The sequence below is a fragment of the Oncorhynchus nerka genome, linkage group LG28 (assembly GCF_034236695.1).
Source record: "Oncorhynchus nerka isolate Pitt River linkage group LG28, Oner_Uvic_2.0, whole genome shotgun sequence".
NCBI lineage: Eukaryota > Metazoa > Chordata > Actinopteri > Salmoniformes > Salmonidae > Oncorhynchus > Oncorhynchus nerka.
Window position 1 is genome coordinate 74,289,365 of NC_088423.1, and position 17,215 is coordinate 74,306,579.

At 40.4% G+C, this 17,215-nt stretch overlaps 3 protein-coding genes across 4 annotated transcripts; all 3 read left to right on the forward strand.

Moving 5' to 3' along the window:
- The first annotated feature begins 230 nt into the window (after positions 1–230).
- On the forward strand, positions 231–2,601 carry LOC115111123 (5-hydroxyisourate hydrolase-like). Its single transcript, XM_029637000.2, has 4 exons — positions 231–446; positions 772–911; positions 1,204–1,339; positions 1,571–2,601. The coding sequence occupies exons 1-4, from the start codon at positions 372–374 to the stop codon at positions 1,658–1,660; spliced, it is 441 nt and encodes a 146-aa protein (XP_029492860.1). The 5' UTR covers positions 231–371; the 3' UTR covers positions 1,661–2,601.
- Positions 2,602–2,746: 145 nt separating this feature from the next.
- Positions 2,747–12,239, forward strand: LOC115112358 (programmed cell death protein 5-like). Of its 2 annotated transcripts, XM_029639370.2 has the most exons (7): positions 2,747–2,939; positions 8,330–8,359; positions 9,137–9,180; positions 9,497–9,558; positions 9,683–9,774; positions 11,611–11,682; positions 11,756–12,239. In XM_029639370.2, exons 1-7 carry the CDS (start codon positions 2,874–2,876, stop codon positions 11,798–11,800), a joined length of 411 nt encoding a protein of 136 aa, XP_029495230.1. In that variant the 5' UTR covers positions 2,747–2,873; the 3' UTR covers positions 11,801–12,239. The 2 variants fall into 2 exon arrangements, with proteins under 2 accessions (XP_029495230.1, XP_029495231.1); XM_029639371.2 differs by lacking the exon at positions 8,330–8,359 and having other exon boundaries at positions 2,751–2,939.
- A 973-nt stretch (positions 12,240–13,212) lies between these two features.
- LOC115112357 (diphosphomevalonate decarboxylase-like) lies at positions 13,213–16,943 on the forward strand. The gene is made up of 10 exons (XM_029639369.2): positions 13,213–13,401; positions 13,674–13,744; positions 13,854–13,968; positions 14,083–14,229; positions 14,429–14,628; positions 14,751–14,825; positions 14,899–15,117; positions 15,992–16,107; positions 16,182–16,290; positions 16,548–16,943. Exons 1-10 carry the CDS (start codon positions 13,332–13,334, stop codon positions 16,626–16,628), a joined length of 1,203 nt encoding a protein of 400 aa, XP_029495229.1. The 5' UTR covers positions 13,213–13,331; the 3' UTR covers positions 16,629–16,943.
- Positions 16,944–17,215: the final 272 nt, after the last annotated feature.

Genomic DNA, 17,215 nt, shown 5'->3' on the forward strand with positions numbered 1-17,215 from the left:
AGCAGTAGGCATATGTTATTCACCCTGACTGAAACGATGTTAAGCTACACAAGTATGCTAATAATGACATTTAGGCCTACAATCATCACTTTTATCATTATTAAGGACTTATCTAAAATGTGCTAAAACGCACTTTGACCCAAGCCTGTTTCCAAAAATGTTAAAAGGCCAATTGTTACTGGGATGTTTGCATACTCTTAACCATTAACAAATGCTGATGTCCCTCCCAACGAGACATGTAAGTTGCAACAGCAAACAGCAGCCCTAGTCATATGAATATCCTCGTGAGTTTTGAACTTGTGCTTAAAATCTGTTACAGTTAATTCACCGTAAATGTCATACTTTTCACTAGAGGGGGAAACTGGTTTGGGATGACTTTGAAATCAGCGCACATGAGTACCAGCCGATTACAGCACATAAAGGATCATCTTTTGGACGAATACACGGTAGGCTAATATATTGCTTTTGATTTTCAGAAATAGTGTTTTAACCGAAATTATTGACATGTGACATTCGTTTGTCTGCAGGATTGTAATGAAATTCATGAAAATAATAAAGCGAAAGTAAAAGATGGGAAAATATAACAAATGTTGGGTTAGTTCATCTCATAGAGATTAAGCGTTCAGCTAGGCCTAACTTCTATTTTAACCCAAATAATAAATCATTTATAGGCTACAGTTAGCCTACAGCTTTCTGTATATAGTGTGCAAAATTATAGTAGCCAAATGTCCATAATGTTTACTCACTATGCTGTCGGTGTATGCGCTGTAGTGTGCAAAGATGGCAACTCCATACAGCCCCCTGACCACTCACGTCCTGAACACCGGGATGGGCGTCCCTGGAGCCCACATGGCCCTCAGCCTGCATCGCATGGATCCCTCCACTTCACTCTGGAACCTTATCACCACAGGGTAACCTCACCACAGAGTGTGCTGTAGCACCAGTTAACATAGACATAGAATGGAAATTAACACAATAATTTCTTAGCAGCTCCATAATAATCAATATAATAGACAAATACGCATTTAGTATTTGTTTTATCAATTTCAGATTCACCCCTACAGCCTCTTTCAGTAGGGCTGCATAATATTATCAAATATGAATATATACCGGTAGTAATGTTAATGAGCCAAGGCTTATTTCAGGATCACATCAAACCAATGTCCACTGTATTTTATATAATTTTAAATAATTTCTTCTCAGGACTACTAATGATGATGGGCGCTGCCCAGGACTCATCACCAGAGAAACTTTCACTCCAGCAGTGTACAAGATGCGCTTTGAGACGGGCCAATACTGGGGGAGTCTAGGAGAGACCTCTTTCTACCCATACGTGGAGGTTAGTTGAAGACAGTCTTCAATGCTTTTATCATAAAGAATGTGTGCATTTAAATGTATGACGGTTGGACATATAAAGTTAGACATAAATGTGTCTTTATATCTACAGAATAAGCTTCTGTTTATTTCCTTGTCAGCTCTGCGAGTGCTAACTGAACGCTAAATGTTTCGGTAGCTCCGATTGATCGGCTGAGTGGTTACTAACACATTGGTGGTCTGTGTTTATCTGCAGATAGTCTTCACCATAACAGACCACAGTCAGAAGTTCCATGTTCCTCTGCTCTGCAGCCGCTTCTCCTACACTACCTACCGGGGGAGCTAGAGAGTCTGTCACTCACCCCCACTCACCATCTCTCACCTGGGCCACATTCAGTTGTCAAACGTTGTCTAATCTCGGTTAACCCAGAACTAATGTCTTGCGTAATTGTCAGATGCTTGATTATGTTCCGGGTCCATATGTGTTAAGGGAAGAGATCGGAACCGGAACGAAGATCTCCACCCTTCTCTCTTTGCAAGTTACGGGCAAGTCTATGGTTCAAATATCCCCTCCCCTTCCAAAATGTGAAAGATGCTAACACCTGTGAAATCGTCATTAATCAAAATCACCTGAACTAATGCTGCTCATTATCTCACTCATCCCGTTTTATCATGCCAGATCTACAGAACCATTTATGTTTACGTAGTCTGTCCACGAGAGATTAAACATTGTTGAACGTTGCAGATAGAAATGACATGACCAGAGTTGACATGATTCCTTGTTCTACATGTCAGATAGAAATATGTTATGAAGAATAAACATCTGAACGTTCCAAAACGTGGTGTCCTGCTGAACGCGCCCCTGGCTGACTGTGACCCGAGACCTGTCACCTGGGCCTATTCAGGTGGTTTAAAGTCATCCTTCAGTTATTGTAGGTAGAAATGTACCTAAGAAAGCACTCTTGTGTAATACTAGTTATAGTTATTGAGTACAGAACACAAGAACAGTATCCTTTATGTGGTACATTTCTACCAGTAACAGTTGTTATCCTGTCATCCAAGGCTCTCAGAGATCCCAGTCATTTGTTTCACTTGCCTTTTTGGACCAATCGATGACAGCAAACACTTTTTTTTTCATGTTTGATCTGATATTAACAAAATGTCTAAGCTTTATTGGACAGTGGGGTTGTGATGTGTGCCATTTCCTTCAGAATATTGATACCAATTTTTGTGTCCTGAAATTCATTTTGGAAAATCTAGATAGCAAAATAAACAATTACAATATTATGTTTATGTATGACTAATTTAATTATATTTTATGTTGTAAGTGTGACTGGTTGATGGGCAGGCCTAAACTGTCCAGACAGATCATTTCTACGATATCATCCTTTTGTGTCTCGATTGCTTTATTCTGGATGCATATTGTATTATTCTGAGATCGATTACATTATACTGAAGCAGGGCCCGGCCCCTAACGAAACAGTTCCACAAGACTCGTGAAGTGACAGATTTTCTTATTTTACCATTGATAAGGCCTATTTTCTATCTATTCGAACACAATGGCAGACGACGAATTGGAGGCTATCAGGCGGCAACGCATGGCCGAACTGCAGTCAAAACACGGGGTAAGGAGAGAGCCTGAGGGGACCAAAAATGCATAGTTCCGACCATATATGCAGATCCACTGTTCAGTCTGTCGCTAGCTAGCTAGTGTTAGCCTTATAGCTCAAGTTTAGAGTATTTTAACCTATCACCATCTTTAACGAATTTTCTAATACTGTTCATTGCATGTTTGCATAGCAGCCAGATAATTCAGTACCTAGTTTACTAGCTAACGTAGTTACTTATAAGATACTGTAGATTGATAGCTAGCTAACGTTAGCTAGTAAACTCATGCCATAGTGAGACACGAGTTATACTACCAGTAGCTAGTAAGCTGTGTGACGTGATTTAATCAACATTTATGAATAGGCGAAACATACATTTAATTTATGAACAGGACAATGACTCGTTGATTTTGGCGCTCGCGTCTCCCACTCCTCTGGGGTTGAGAATCTTGTGCCCGCTCCCCTGGTGCGCGTGCAAGTGCCCAGGTGTTTTGGTGCACATGTGCGAGAGTAGTGTGAATGTCTGTTTTTCAGACCTAGTTTGAAGCAATCACTGAACATCATTGTTAGTAGCCCCACCCTATGTCTGTATTATCTAGCAAGCCTGCTTGGCACTGATTTCTAAAGCTTCATTAAGCAAAACACCTTACTTAATAGATATACCTAGATTAGCCCAATATTGGACTAAATGAACCTAAAATCACTCCTTTTAGTCCAAGGACCTTACATGTTCTGTTTAGAGGCGAGTTGGCCCTGGCAGCCAAAACAGCCATCAAATCAAATTTCAAATCAAATCAAATGTATTTATATAGCCCTTCTTACATCAGCTGATATATCAAAGTGCTGTACAGAAACCCAGCCTAAAACCCCAAACAGCAAGCAATGCAGGTGTAGAAGCACGGTGACTAGGAAAAACTCCCTAGAAATGCCAAAACCTATGAAGAAGCCTAGAGAGGAACCAGGCTATGAGGGGTGGCCAGTCCTCTTCTGGCTGTGCCGGGTGGAGATTATAACAGGACATGGCCAAGATGTTCAAATGTTCATAAATGACCAGCATTGTCAAATAATAATAATCACAGTAGTTGTCGAGAGTGGAACAAGTCAGCACCTCAGGAGTAAATGTCATTTGGCTTTTCATAGATAATCATTGAGAGTATCTCTACCGCTCATGCTGTCTCTAGAGAGTTGAAAACAGCAGGTCTGGGACAGGTAGCACGTCCGGTGAACAGGTCAGGGTTCCATAGCCGCAGGCAGAACAGTTGAAACTGGAGCAGCAGCACGGCCAGATGGACTGGGGACAGCAAGGAGTCATCACGCCAGGTAGTCCTGAGGCATGGTCCTAGGGCTCAGGTCCTCCGAGAGAGAGAGAAAGCATACTTAAATTCACACAGGACACCGGATAAGACAGGAGAAATAATCCAGATATAACAGACTGACCCTAGCCACCCGACACAAACTACTGCAGCATAAATACTGGAGGCTGAGACAGAAGGGGTCAGGAGACACTGTGGCCCCATCCGACGATACCCCCAGACAAGGCCAAACAGGCAGGATATAACCCCACCTACTTTGCCAAAGCACAGCTCCCACACCACTAGAGGGATATCTTCAACCACCAACTTACCATCCTGAGACCAGGCCGAATATAGCCCATGAAGATCTCCGCCACGGCACAACCAAAGGGAGGCCGCCAACCCACTTGAATCGATTTTCAATTGCGGTATGGTTCTAGAAACATAATGCCCTCAACTTTCATATCACATTAAAATACATTTTAAAACAGTTGCAGCTGACAGTATTTTTCCAGTGACAAAAGTTTTTGGTGTCCGATTTCCGTTTACGCACAGGTGTACGAAGCACAAAGAGCTAATTAGTACAGCAAGTGCTTCTCAGATTTCTATCACCTGAAACATTCACAGAAGACAAAAATACATGCACGAGATGTGTGCGTACTTGCCGAGCTCGTGCATGTGTTTATATTGTTCTGCTCATGCTTCATGTGAGAATTCTGAACACATTACCAGTGCTTTGAAAAATGTATGTAATTATACTTTCCTGTGGATATTTTGTTTCACATTACTACTGCCAAAAGGACCAACTGTACGTATAACCGGTTAAGTACACAGTAATATTATTTTATTCAACATTCTGGCTTGTAGAGGTTGGTGGAGGAAACTTTCTTGACTGAAATGCACATTTCTGCCCAACATAGGATTCAATGCAATTCAACGTCCGGTTTCCAGGCAACTGCACGACAGAAGTCAATGTATATCTATTGATGGCATTCTGTCTAATTTTCTTAACATAATCAAAGGAGTGCCACAAGGCTCAATACTAGGCCCTTTACTGTTCACTATTTTCATAAATAATGGTGGTTTGTCCCTGAATAATAATAACTGGTGCTTACATCTCTATGCAGATGAGTAATTTATTAATTTGCCCCCTCAGTGCAGCAAGCCATTCATGACCTTCAGCTTGGCTTTGATTCAATTAAAGAATTGATTACCGATCTTAAATGAATGTTGATAAAACCAAGTTTGTTTTTCTCCAGGTGTTGTAAAATTGATTTTAAAGACCTTGAGAGAGGAGCTCAAATTATGCTAGTTCTCCATTTATAAGTAGCTAGGCATTTGGATTGATGTTAAGTTGGCCTTTAAAAAAACAAAAAGTTGCAAGTAAAGACTGATTTCCTTTATACAGTGGCAATTTTAGCATGTAAATCTTTGTGGGGCAAACTCATTATTAGAGGTTGACCGATTATGATTTTTCAACGCTGATACTGGATTATTGGATGACCAAAAACCGATTAATCGGCAAATAAAAATGTATTTATATTATATATATAATATATATTTAAAAATATATATATATATTTAAAAAATATATATATATATATTTGTAATAATGACAATTACAACAATACTGAATGAACAATGAACACTTTTATTTTAACTTAATATAATACATCAAAATCAATTTAGTCTCAAATAAATAATGAAACATGTTCAATTTGGTTTAAATAATGCAAAAACAGAGTGTTGGAGATGAAAGCTGCTGCATACCACCGCTCAGTCAGACTGCTCTATCAATTCATAGACTTAATTATAATAACATAATAACACACTGAAATACGAGCCGTAGATCATTAATATGGTCAAATCCATAAACTGTCATTTCGAAAACAAAACGTTTATTCTTTCAGTGAAATACGGAACCTTTCCGTATTTTATCTAACGGGTGGCATCCCGGCAATTAGTTTGCAACCAGCCAGGCGGCCCAAACTGTTTCATATACCCTGACTCTGCGTGCAATGAACGCAAGAGAAGTGACACAATTTCCCTAGTTTAATATTGCCTGTTAACCTGGATTTCTTTTAACTAAATATGCAGGTTTAAAAATATATACTTCTGTGTATTGATTTTAAGAAAGGCATTGATGTTTATGGTTAGGTACATTCATACAACGATTGTGCTTTTTTTTTTCGCAAATGTGCTTTTGTTAAATCATCCCCCGTTTGGCAAAGTTGGCTGTCTTTGTTAGGAAGAAATAGTCTTCACACAGTTTGCAACGAGCTAGGCGGCCCAAACTGCTGCATCTACCCTGACTCTGTTGCACAGAACGCAAGAGAAGTGACACAATTTCCCTAGTTAAAAGAAATTCATGTTAGCAGGCAATATTAACTAAATATGCAGGTTTAAAAATCTATACTTGAGTATAGATTTTAAGACATTGATGTTTATGGTTAGGTTCACATTGGTGCAACGACAGTGCTTTTTTTCGCGAATGCGCCTGTTAAATTACCCGTTTGGCGAGGTAGGCTATGATTCAATGATCAATTAACAGGCACCGCATTGATTATATGCAACACAGGACAAGCTAGATAACTACACATGGTTGATGATATTACTAGTTTAACTAATGATTATGTTAAGATTGATTTGTTTTTTATAAGATCAGTTTAATGCTAGCTAGCAACTGACATTGGCTCCTTGCTGCATTCGCGTAACAGGTAGTCAGCCTGCCACACAGTCTCCTCGTGGAGTGCAATGTAATCGGCCACAATCGGTGTCCAAAAATGGCGATTACCAATTGTTATGAAAACTTTAAATCGGCCCTAGTTAATTGGCCATTCCGATTAATCGGTCGACCTCTATTACCAACCCCTATGCTCAATATTTTCTGCTGGCTGCCCTTCCAACACAGAAAGCACTGAGCTAGGCTGAAACACCTGCATTTTGGAGCTGCCTTAGTCAAGAAAGCAGAAAAGGGACCATGTTTGTATGCAGCTTTATTAAGACCATTTTTTTAACATTGTTTCCAAACTGATATGTGACAAGTGTAAACGCCACTGCCTGTATAGAAATAAATTGTCTCACTTTTGAAGATAGGGGGAAGATCGCTCAAGCAACACTTCCCAGTAATTGACTATGGCGACTCAATCTTCATGCATACGGCAGCCTCTGTTAAAACCTCTAGATACAGTCTACCACTAAGCCTTTCGTTTTATCATTGGTGATCATTTCTGTACGCATCATTTTCTCTTATATAGTTCTGTTGGATGGGAGTCTCTGAGTAACAGAAGGACCCAACATTGGCTAATATTATTAAATAAAGCACTCCCATACTACCTCATCTCACTTCTAAATAGGACATCTGGTAAGTATAATACTCTCTCTCAAGACTGGTTGGTACTAGAGATTCCATGGGTCTCCTCTGAGTTAGGGAAGACTGCTTTTAGTTACTATGCCCCTCCGTCCTGGAATGTCCTACAGGTCACTCTAAAACTTGATTCTTTGGTCCCAAAAGGTGAATTTACGGCTATAATAAAAAATGTGACCAATGAAAACTGCACTGGTTTTGATTGATTGTATATATTTGTTTCTACTAACCTTTTGAATGTAACAATTTATTTGAAATGTTGTAACTGTAACTTTGTAGTGATCATGCTGGAATTGTTGTTCACATTGCTTGAACTGTTGTTCTCAGGGCACCATTGGAAATGAGACCATGGTCTCAATGAGTTCCCCTGGTTAAATAAAGGTTAATAATACAAATAAATAAATAAGGTGTGTAGTAATTTAACCTTTTATTTTGGGGGGATTTATTATTATTTCTCGCATATATGAAAGACACGTGACTTATGTTTCCAAAACCGTACCGCAAGTAATGCGTTTTAACATCCGCAACGAGTGTCGGGGCTCTTAACAAAACTCCCCCAGCCAGAAGATACTATTGTCAATAGGCGCTAAAGGTAGTTAGTGTTTATGAATGAGTTATACCTCAATATGAGTGACATGATGACAGAGATTATCAATCAAAAGATTGGGAATGGGATGGACATAGTCACACTAGGAATCCTTTCATCCAACAGAGATGTTGTCATTGAATTTGAGTTGCAAATTTTTCAGAGTCTGTCTTGGAACCAAATGAGTCCGGGGGTAAGCTGCTGTACAGCTACTGTACTGCACATTGTGTGATGACGGTGACATGGCAAACGGCTGTATAATTAATGACCTGGACTGAGCAATGCAGCATGTCTGGCAGTTGTGTCTGTGCTCCTTGAGTAATGTGACCCAAGTATGTTTGCAATAAAGGAATAGCAAAATGTTTGAATGCCAGAACCATGATGTATTGTGAATGGTTTGGGACATGGTTATCAAGCTTGAGTGAAGCTTATATGTTAAACTTACAAAATAATATATATATATATATATATATATTTTTTTTTTTTTTTAAGCTTTGTATAATTTTTTTCCCAGAAACCTGTAAATATTCACTTTGTATTCTACTATACTACAGTTAATTGTGTCCCACTCCCTATCCCTGTCCCTCTTGAGGTAGGCTAGATGTGAAGGAACTGGGCAGATGTAATCAATATGGGGATGGCTCCACCCAGTCTACCAATAGGCTCTTTCAGATCTGCAAAATCCAAAGGAGTAGGGATAGGGGAGGGGGCAACGGGTTGTTTTCTGAACCACGTTTTGGTACAGTTTAAACTGTTGTTCAAAGATCTAGTCCCTTTGCCAAGGGTGTGAAAAATTCACATCAATATTAGGCTGCACTTCAAGAGAGAGCCGATGTGTGCGCTCAGCATGGCTGTGTGATACAGTAGCCTGTTGGCTGGTCTGTTCTCTTGTTGTTTAAAAATACCTATGTTTAAACAACTAAAGAAAGGAGTGGACTTTGACTGTCTCTTTTCTCCTCTCCCTTCCCAGGACTCTTCAAATGACCAGCAAGGGCAGCAGGAGGCCAAACAGAAGTCGGTCTTCATTATTTATCCATCTAAACTTTTATTCCCGTCATGCATTCACAACTCAGCGCTGAGTATAGCTACATTTCAGAGACACAGATGTCTCCCCTGTTGTTGGTTTAGTTCACAGTAGTTTGCTAATGTTGCATGTCTTGACCTGCACTTTGCAGCTCTGATTTATGAAGAACTATGTGACAGACTATTTATAAATCTAGTTAATGTGATAAAACAATTGGCTTCATTTACACAGGCAGCCCAACTGGGCTGCTTGTGTAAACGTAGCCATTGTGGCCTAACTATAATCTTCTGTACTGTCTTTTCACAGGGAAACAGAGATGAGGAACTCCATACTGGCTCAGGTTCTAGACCAGTCCGCCCGCGCCAGATGTAGGTCTTTCATATCCCCCTGGTTTGAATGAATCATTGATCTGATATTGGAACTTTCAGCACCTACGCCTGGTTTAGCAATAGGTGGCTCCATTGCCTAAAAGCCTGCTATATTTTGTTGCAGTGAGTAACTTGGCTCTGGTGAAGCCAGAGAAGGCCAAAGCAGTGGAGAATTACCTCATACAGATGGCTCGCATGGGTCAGCTGGGAGGAAAGGTGAGAGAACTAGACCTAAAGCATATGTGGACATATATCATTGAACGTACGTTTAAACAAAATTGTGATTGTTAATGCTTAGGAAAAAATCCCTAACTGAAAAAAGTGGGGCTTAGGCTATGGGGGAGGTAGGGGGCGAGAACATTTTAGAGGCCCCCATCTTGGTGGTGTAGAGAAATTTGTCGATTTTTAAGCCAATTTCCTGCAATTCTACAAAGTTCTCCATGGAGCTGAAATAACTTTTTGCCGTTTTAAAGCTCATTTCCTGCGATTTTATTTGTAAGTTTACATACACTTAGGTTGGAGTCATTAAAACCTGTTTTTCAACCATTCCAGAAATGTCTTGTTAACAAACTATACTTTTGGCAAGTCTGTTAGGACATCTGCTTTGTCCATGACACAAGTAATTTTTCCAAACAATTGTTTACTGACCGACTATTTCACTTATAATTCACTGTATCACAATTCCAGTGGGTCAGAAGTTTACATACACTAACAATTTAATGTATGTAAACTATTATTCTGACATTTCACATTCTTAAAATAAAGTAGTGATCCTAACAGATCTAAGACAGGGAATTTTTACTAGGATTAAATGTCAGGAATTGTGAAAAACTGAGTTTAAATGCATTTGGCTAAGGTGTATGTAAACTTCCGACTTCAACTCTATATGTGTGTGCCCTAACATTAGAAACACCTTCCTAACATTGAGTTGCACTCCTTTTTTGCTCTCAAAACAACCTCTATTCATCGGGGCATGGGCTTTACAAGGTATCAAAAGCGTTTCACAGGGACGCAGGTCCATGCTGACTCCAATGCTTCCGACAGTTGTCACGTTGGCTGGATGTCCTTTGGGTGGTGGACCAATCTTGATACACACAGGAAACTGTTGAGCGTGAAAACCCCAGCAGCATTGCAAAAATCTGGCACCTACTACCATACCCTGTTCAAAGGCATTTAACTTTTTTCTTGCCCAGTCACCCTATTTTTAAATTTTTTATTTAACCTTTATTCAACTAGGCAAGTCAGTTTAGAACAAATTCTTATTTTCAATGATGGCCTACCAAAAGGCAAAGGGCCTCCTGTGGGGACAGGGGCTGGGATCCATAAAAAAAAAATATATATATATATACAAATATAGGACAAAACACACATGACGAGACAACAACATAGCAAGGCAGCAACAAATGACAACACCGCATGGTAGAAACACAGCATGACAACAACATGGTAGCAACACAACATGGTAGCAGCACAAAACATGGTACAAAGATGATTGGGCACAGACAACAGCACAAAGGGCAAGAAGGTAGAGACAACAATACAACATAGGGACTGCGTCCCCTCTCATATGAATAGCACACCTACACAATCCATGTCTCAATTGTCTCAAGGCTTAAAAATCCTTCTTTAACCTGTCTCCTCCCCTTCATCTACACTGATTGACGTGGATTTAACAAGTGACATCAATAAGGGATCATAGCTTTCACCTGGATTCACCTAGTCAGTCAGTTATGGAAAGAGCAGCTATTCCTAATGTTTTTTACACTCAGTGTATACTATATATGTATTTTTTACACTGTTTGGACTTACGCGACCCAAAAAGAAAAACAAACACTTAGGCAGCCTGACGGTTCTTTCTCTTCGCTAGTGACTGCATTGCCCCCGAGCAGTCATATACAGGACCATATTTTGCCCTGTGAATTCACATTCAATTTTCAGTTTTTTTTTCTTATCATTCAAATGTTTAAACATTAAAAACTATTCCCTATGAAAAGCACTGACTTGACCCATCTGCTATTGGCTCTTCCTTACATTTGGATTGTCTCTTTTCAGATTTCAGAGACTGGTTTGATCGACATCCTAGAAAAAGTTAGTCAGCAAACAGAAAAAAAGACAACTGTCAAGGTGAGTCCACGGATCAAATACAGTATCACAATCTCAGACTTTTAACTGACTGCATCCCCTTTCCTCCCCTCAGTTCAACCGACGAAAGGTGATGGACTCGGATGAGGATGATGATTGATGCGTTGAAAGGAGCTCAGGAACCAGTCAGACGGCTGGCTTAGGGCGGGATTCAGGACTGGATAGGTTGGAGCAGGGCTCTGTTCGTTGGCGGCCGTCTTTGACTTGCCAAAGGCCCTGCCTTTGTCATGCACCCAGGGGTATCACATCAGCCCCTGTGTGCATCTGGAACTCATTACTATATTCTCTCTTATATCCATTTTCACCACGTTTTACTTTTTCTCCACCACAAGAAGCAGAACAAAATTCAACTTAGGGTATATTGCTGCTGATGCATTTTTCTAGAGACTGCTTTGTGAATACTGTCTGCTGCTACTCAGTAAATAGTGAAAACATCCAATTGGACAGAGCACATGGGTATATTCATTCTTTTTTGTAAAATTTTGCTGACCTGTATCCAACAGTTTACATTTAAAAAATAAAAAAGCCTTACATTTGAATGCTTATTCCACAAATAATCAACAGCTTTATCATGATGATATTTTGTCTGTGAGCTGAGTGCTTGAAGACTCATTGATTGGTCATATGGGTTTACACTACATTTGCTTTCATTAAAAAAAGTATAATCACTTAAGAGCAATGGTGTAAGAAAAATATAGTTTGTATTAAAATGTAGTCAATCTTCTTTACAAGCCCTCCTAGGTAGCGTCTTAGGCTATCCTAATGTATAGGCTGGCAATAGATAGTTGCTTTGACTCACTAGGTTCAAATACTCTATGCTGAAATGTATGCAGTATGTGCATTAAGAGGCTGAGACATGTATTTGTAGCAGGATTTGTTAAATGATCTCAGTTGTTAGTCTACAACAGCACTTAAAGAACGTCCTGCTTCACTCACATTGAACAGGTGTCTGGTGAGACCACAGATATATGAATGGTTGATTCTATTGTTCACCTGCCACAGGTAATACTCAATATCTGACAGTACATTGATGTTCTTACAAGCATGATGTTACTAAATATTTGGAGATAAATTCATGGGGGATTTGGTTTCATGTTCAAAGCGTTCACTCCAATAAATCAATGTCAGCATTGATAAAGCAGACAAGGAGTCATTCTTCTTGATCATAAAACAAGTGTTCCTCTTATAATAACAATAATTATACACTAGATTACTGTTTTTTTTCTTTCCTCTGAAACCATAATTTCATATAAAAGAAGAACATAACACAAGAGCTGTTAATATACGGTATATGGTCAAATATACCCGGCACTATCATTCGTAATATCCAGTCACTACTGCATTTATGCCTGCGATCAAGATACGCCCCCTAAATGTGGCTCTGGCCTCATTTTCGGACGACCGTGGTCTGATCAAAAGGATTGGCTGCCTTGTTTCAGTCACGGTACATGAGTGGCGCTGATTGGTGGGAGGTTTAGTCACGTGCTCTACCCCCTCCAATCCACAGACACGTTTTGTAAAGCTCTATGATTGTGCAGACATTACTGTATCAGTTGATCTCAAAATATTAGACAGTCTCGCGTTTATAGTATTTTTTGTTATTTTATTGCTCCTGATTTTACTTTATCGAAATGTCCAGCGGCAAAAAGCTCACCATGGTAACATGCAGTGCGCCTGTGAATATCGCTGTCATCAAATACTGTGAGTATTGTATTTTCGTATAATCCACTACAGACATGTCAACCAAAGAACACTGTCAACCACATCTAATGTAATGTAAAACTAACATTTATTGAATCAATGAAATGCTTGCTTGCAACACTGTAGCTACTTCTAGCCACGCTTTGGTGTGTGTGCATTGGTACATGACAAATGTATTGCCACAATGATGTGAAAGGAATGTTCTCTGTACAATCTTTGAAAATAACTATGTATTAAATTGTAAATGCTTTGTTGTTATTGCTGTTTCAAAGGGGGGAAGAGGGATGAAGAGTTGATTCTACCCATAAATTCATCTTTGAGTGTCACATTACATCAAGACCAGGTAAGACTGTAATACTGTTCACCAGACACTCGGCAAGTGGCTAAATATTACTGTTTTGTTAAAACAACAAAAGCTAACGATTTCTGCCTTGTGTCCTTATTCCTCCCAGCTCAAAACAACCACAACAGTGGCGTGCAGCAGGTCGTTCCAGGAGGATCGTATCTGGCTCAACGGCAAAGAGGAGGACATAACCCAGCCCAGACTACAGTCCTGCCTTAGGGAGAGTGAGTCACTATATGCAATGATATGATAGAGGGAGAGAGTAGAGGGGGAAGAGTAAGAGAGCAAAGGGGGAGGACAAGCAATGATGTGTTGTTTTTGGTGGTTTCCTTCCTCAGTTCGGCGCCTGGCCCGTAAGCGACGTAGTGATGGGGAGGCTGATGTAGACACGGCCGGTTTGTCCCATAAAGTCCACATCTGCTCTGTCAACAACTTCCCAACTGCAGCCGGACTGGCCTCCTCTGCTGCCGGCTATGCCTGTCTGGGTAAGAGACTGTCCTATCATAATGGTTTGTACCCAACACAGCATTAAATAGATCAAATTAAGTAAATGCTTGTGTGAAACTAGTTTTATGCTTTTTAAATGTTGTGAACTTAAGTACCGTCTCCATCTCCTCATCCCTCTTCTCCTTACTTTCCTTTTGTCTCTCCATCTTGTCTCCCCACTCCACTCTCCTGTTCCAGTGTACACCCTGTCCCGGGTGATGGGAGTGGAGGGGGAGTTGTCTGTGGTTTCTAGGCAGGGTTCAGGCAGTGCCTGTAGGAGTATGTATGGGGGCTTCGTCCAGTGGATTATGGGCCAGCAAGGAGATGGCAAGGACAGTCTGGCCCAGCAGGTGGAGCCAGAGACTCACTGGCCTGAGCTCAGGGTCCTTGTACTGGTGGTAGGTCTCTCTGATCATTACTAAAGATGACTTTTTCTGGAGCAAATGTTGGCATATACATTTCTCCCATTTCTTTAATAATCTCAACACCCCCATCTCTCTGTCTCCCTCTCTCTTTTTAGGTCAGTGCTGAGCGGAAACCAGTTGGCAGCACTTCCGGCATGCAAACTAGTGTAGAGACGAGCAGTCTCCTGAAGGTACACACACACACACACACACACACACACACACAAAGTTATTAACCCTTAACCCTTGTGCTCTCCCCCTCAGCACCGGGCAGACTCTGTGGTCCCAGCCAGGATGAAGGAGATGATTGAGGCTGTACATAAGAGGGACTTTACTGCGTTCGCTGAGCTGACCATGAAGGATAGCAATCAGTTCCATGCCACCTGCCTGGACACCTACCCACCCATCTTCTACCTCAACGACGTGTCGCGCCGTGTTATCAACCTTGTGCACCGTTATAACCGTCACTACAGGGAAACAAAGGTGAGCACCATCAGGGAGTTAGTTCTTTCTTTTAGTCATGGAAATGTGCTAGTCATATGGGACATTGACAGTTCTACAAGGGGTCTAAGCTAAGAAGCAGAACAAGGTGCAGTAATTGTTTATATTCTGAGATTATGAAATAGAGATATGAAACTGGTAGTATTTCTACAGTTCAAGAGGAATAGAAAATGTGTTAACAAGCCCAAGTATGGATGTGGTAAAGAAGTCAATGGATCTTGACCAAAACAGTGGAAATGCCATGGAAAGATCCAGAATCTCCTTATTTCCCCTAAGCGAAATTAGCCTACATTTAGGCTGTTGTTTATGTGTATTTCACACCATGTTGTGGTAAAAATCGGAGTATAATGCTTGTATTGATGTCAATTTCAATACATGTTCATGTCATCATCACCAATCAACTGCATTACAGTTCAAAAATAACTTTGACTACCACCACTGATTTCTCTATGCTACCAGCTTATATGAATGGGAGTTAGCATTTAGCAGTCACTTCTTCTAAACCTGAAATGTTATGCAGCGAAAACAGTATATCCAAATCAGACTTTGCAAACACGTTGTGGGCCTGTTACAATACATTGATCATGACGGATTTGACGAATATCCACTTTGTTAGATCAGATTTGTTGTGCACCAATCCGGCATCCTTCTTCTATCCCACATGGTCTGCGTTCTATTGACCTCTTTGCCGCGTCTATGATCTAGTACTTCTTCATGAGTCTCAGAGGACTAGTGCAGCATCACATCCCTCCTTCTGCTGACTCCGTTATAACACTGCTGTAACAAAGCTATAACTTTGGTTCAGAGTTCTTTTCATGAGTATAAGCAGTGACCGATGTTTTATCTTCTCCACCAGGTGGCATACACATTTGATGCAGGTCCCAATGCAGTGATCTACACTCTTCAGCAGAATGTGGAAGAGTTTGTCCAGGTGGTCAAACACTTCTTCCCACCAGAGACCAACGGAGTACAGTGAGTTTCTCACAAACACACACTCAGACAGTCAGACAACACTCCCTCCTGTGACTTTACCTGTCCCACGTCAGGTTTCTACAGGGTCTTACGGTTGCCCCAACAACACTATCTGAGGAGCTGAAGCAGGCCATTGGTATGGAGCCCATGGTGAAGGGAATCAGCTATATAATCAGCACCAAGGTACATACACACACACACACACACACATACACACATGCATACATACATACATACATACATACATACATACATACATACATACATACATACATACATACGGTTGGCGTAGTGGAAGGTTTTGGCTCTCTCCAACCGGCTTACGGGAAATCACCAGGAATGCAGATCCTATAAACACACACATTATGTTTGGATCTGCTACATTTTGATGTGATATTAAGTTGGTTTGTCTGAGGGATTATTTCTGATTTGTGTATAAGGCTGGACCTGGACCTCGCGTGGTGGAGGACCCTAGTGAGCATTTGCTTGGATCTGACGGGCTGCCCAAGGAGAGTGCATGATACAAGCCAGCCTCCCAGCTGGGCAGAGACAGAACTCTTTGGTGAAAAGAAAGACCAGACATATTAACAATCAACAATTCCAATTCAATCAATTGGATACATATGCAAAGACTTAGTCATTGAAGGGGCAATCTGAAATTGCTATATCAATTTTTGGACTTATAAATTAATTATATGTAACCATTGATTCTTGAAGAATATAACTTGTAAATACCTCATGAGCTTAGTTAAACTGTCATACCCCATCAGAACTCAAAATATCAGCTTGTTTTACTACAATGTTTGTAAACAAAGTAAATATAACCATGTTTTAAATGTTTGTTTATGTTTGGTTATAACTATAATTTTGATATCATGCATGGTCAGTCCTTGTATCCATAGTTCTGTCTATAATTTTGAGTGGTTACATTTCTCCTGCCCCATCCCTCAGCTTTTTACCAAAACTAAGGATTGCCCCTTTAACTGGAGCGAAACAACCACACACAGCTGAATACCTCTAACACTGTTGACTAGTGCTTCATTTGGACAATTTTCCTATTGCAAGTTTGGATTAAATGTTTTGTAATGTTAAAGATGAGGGGATGCCT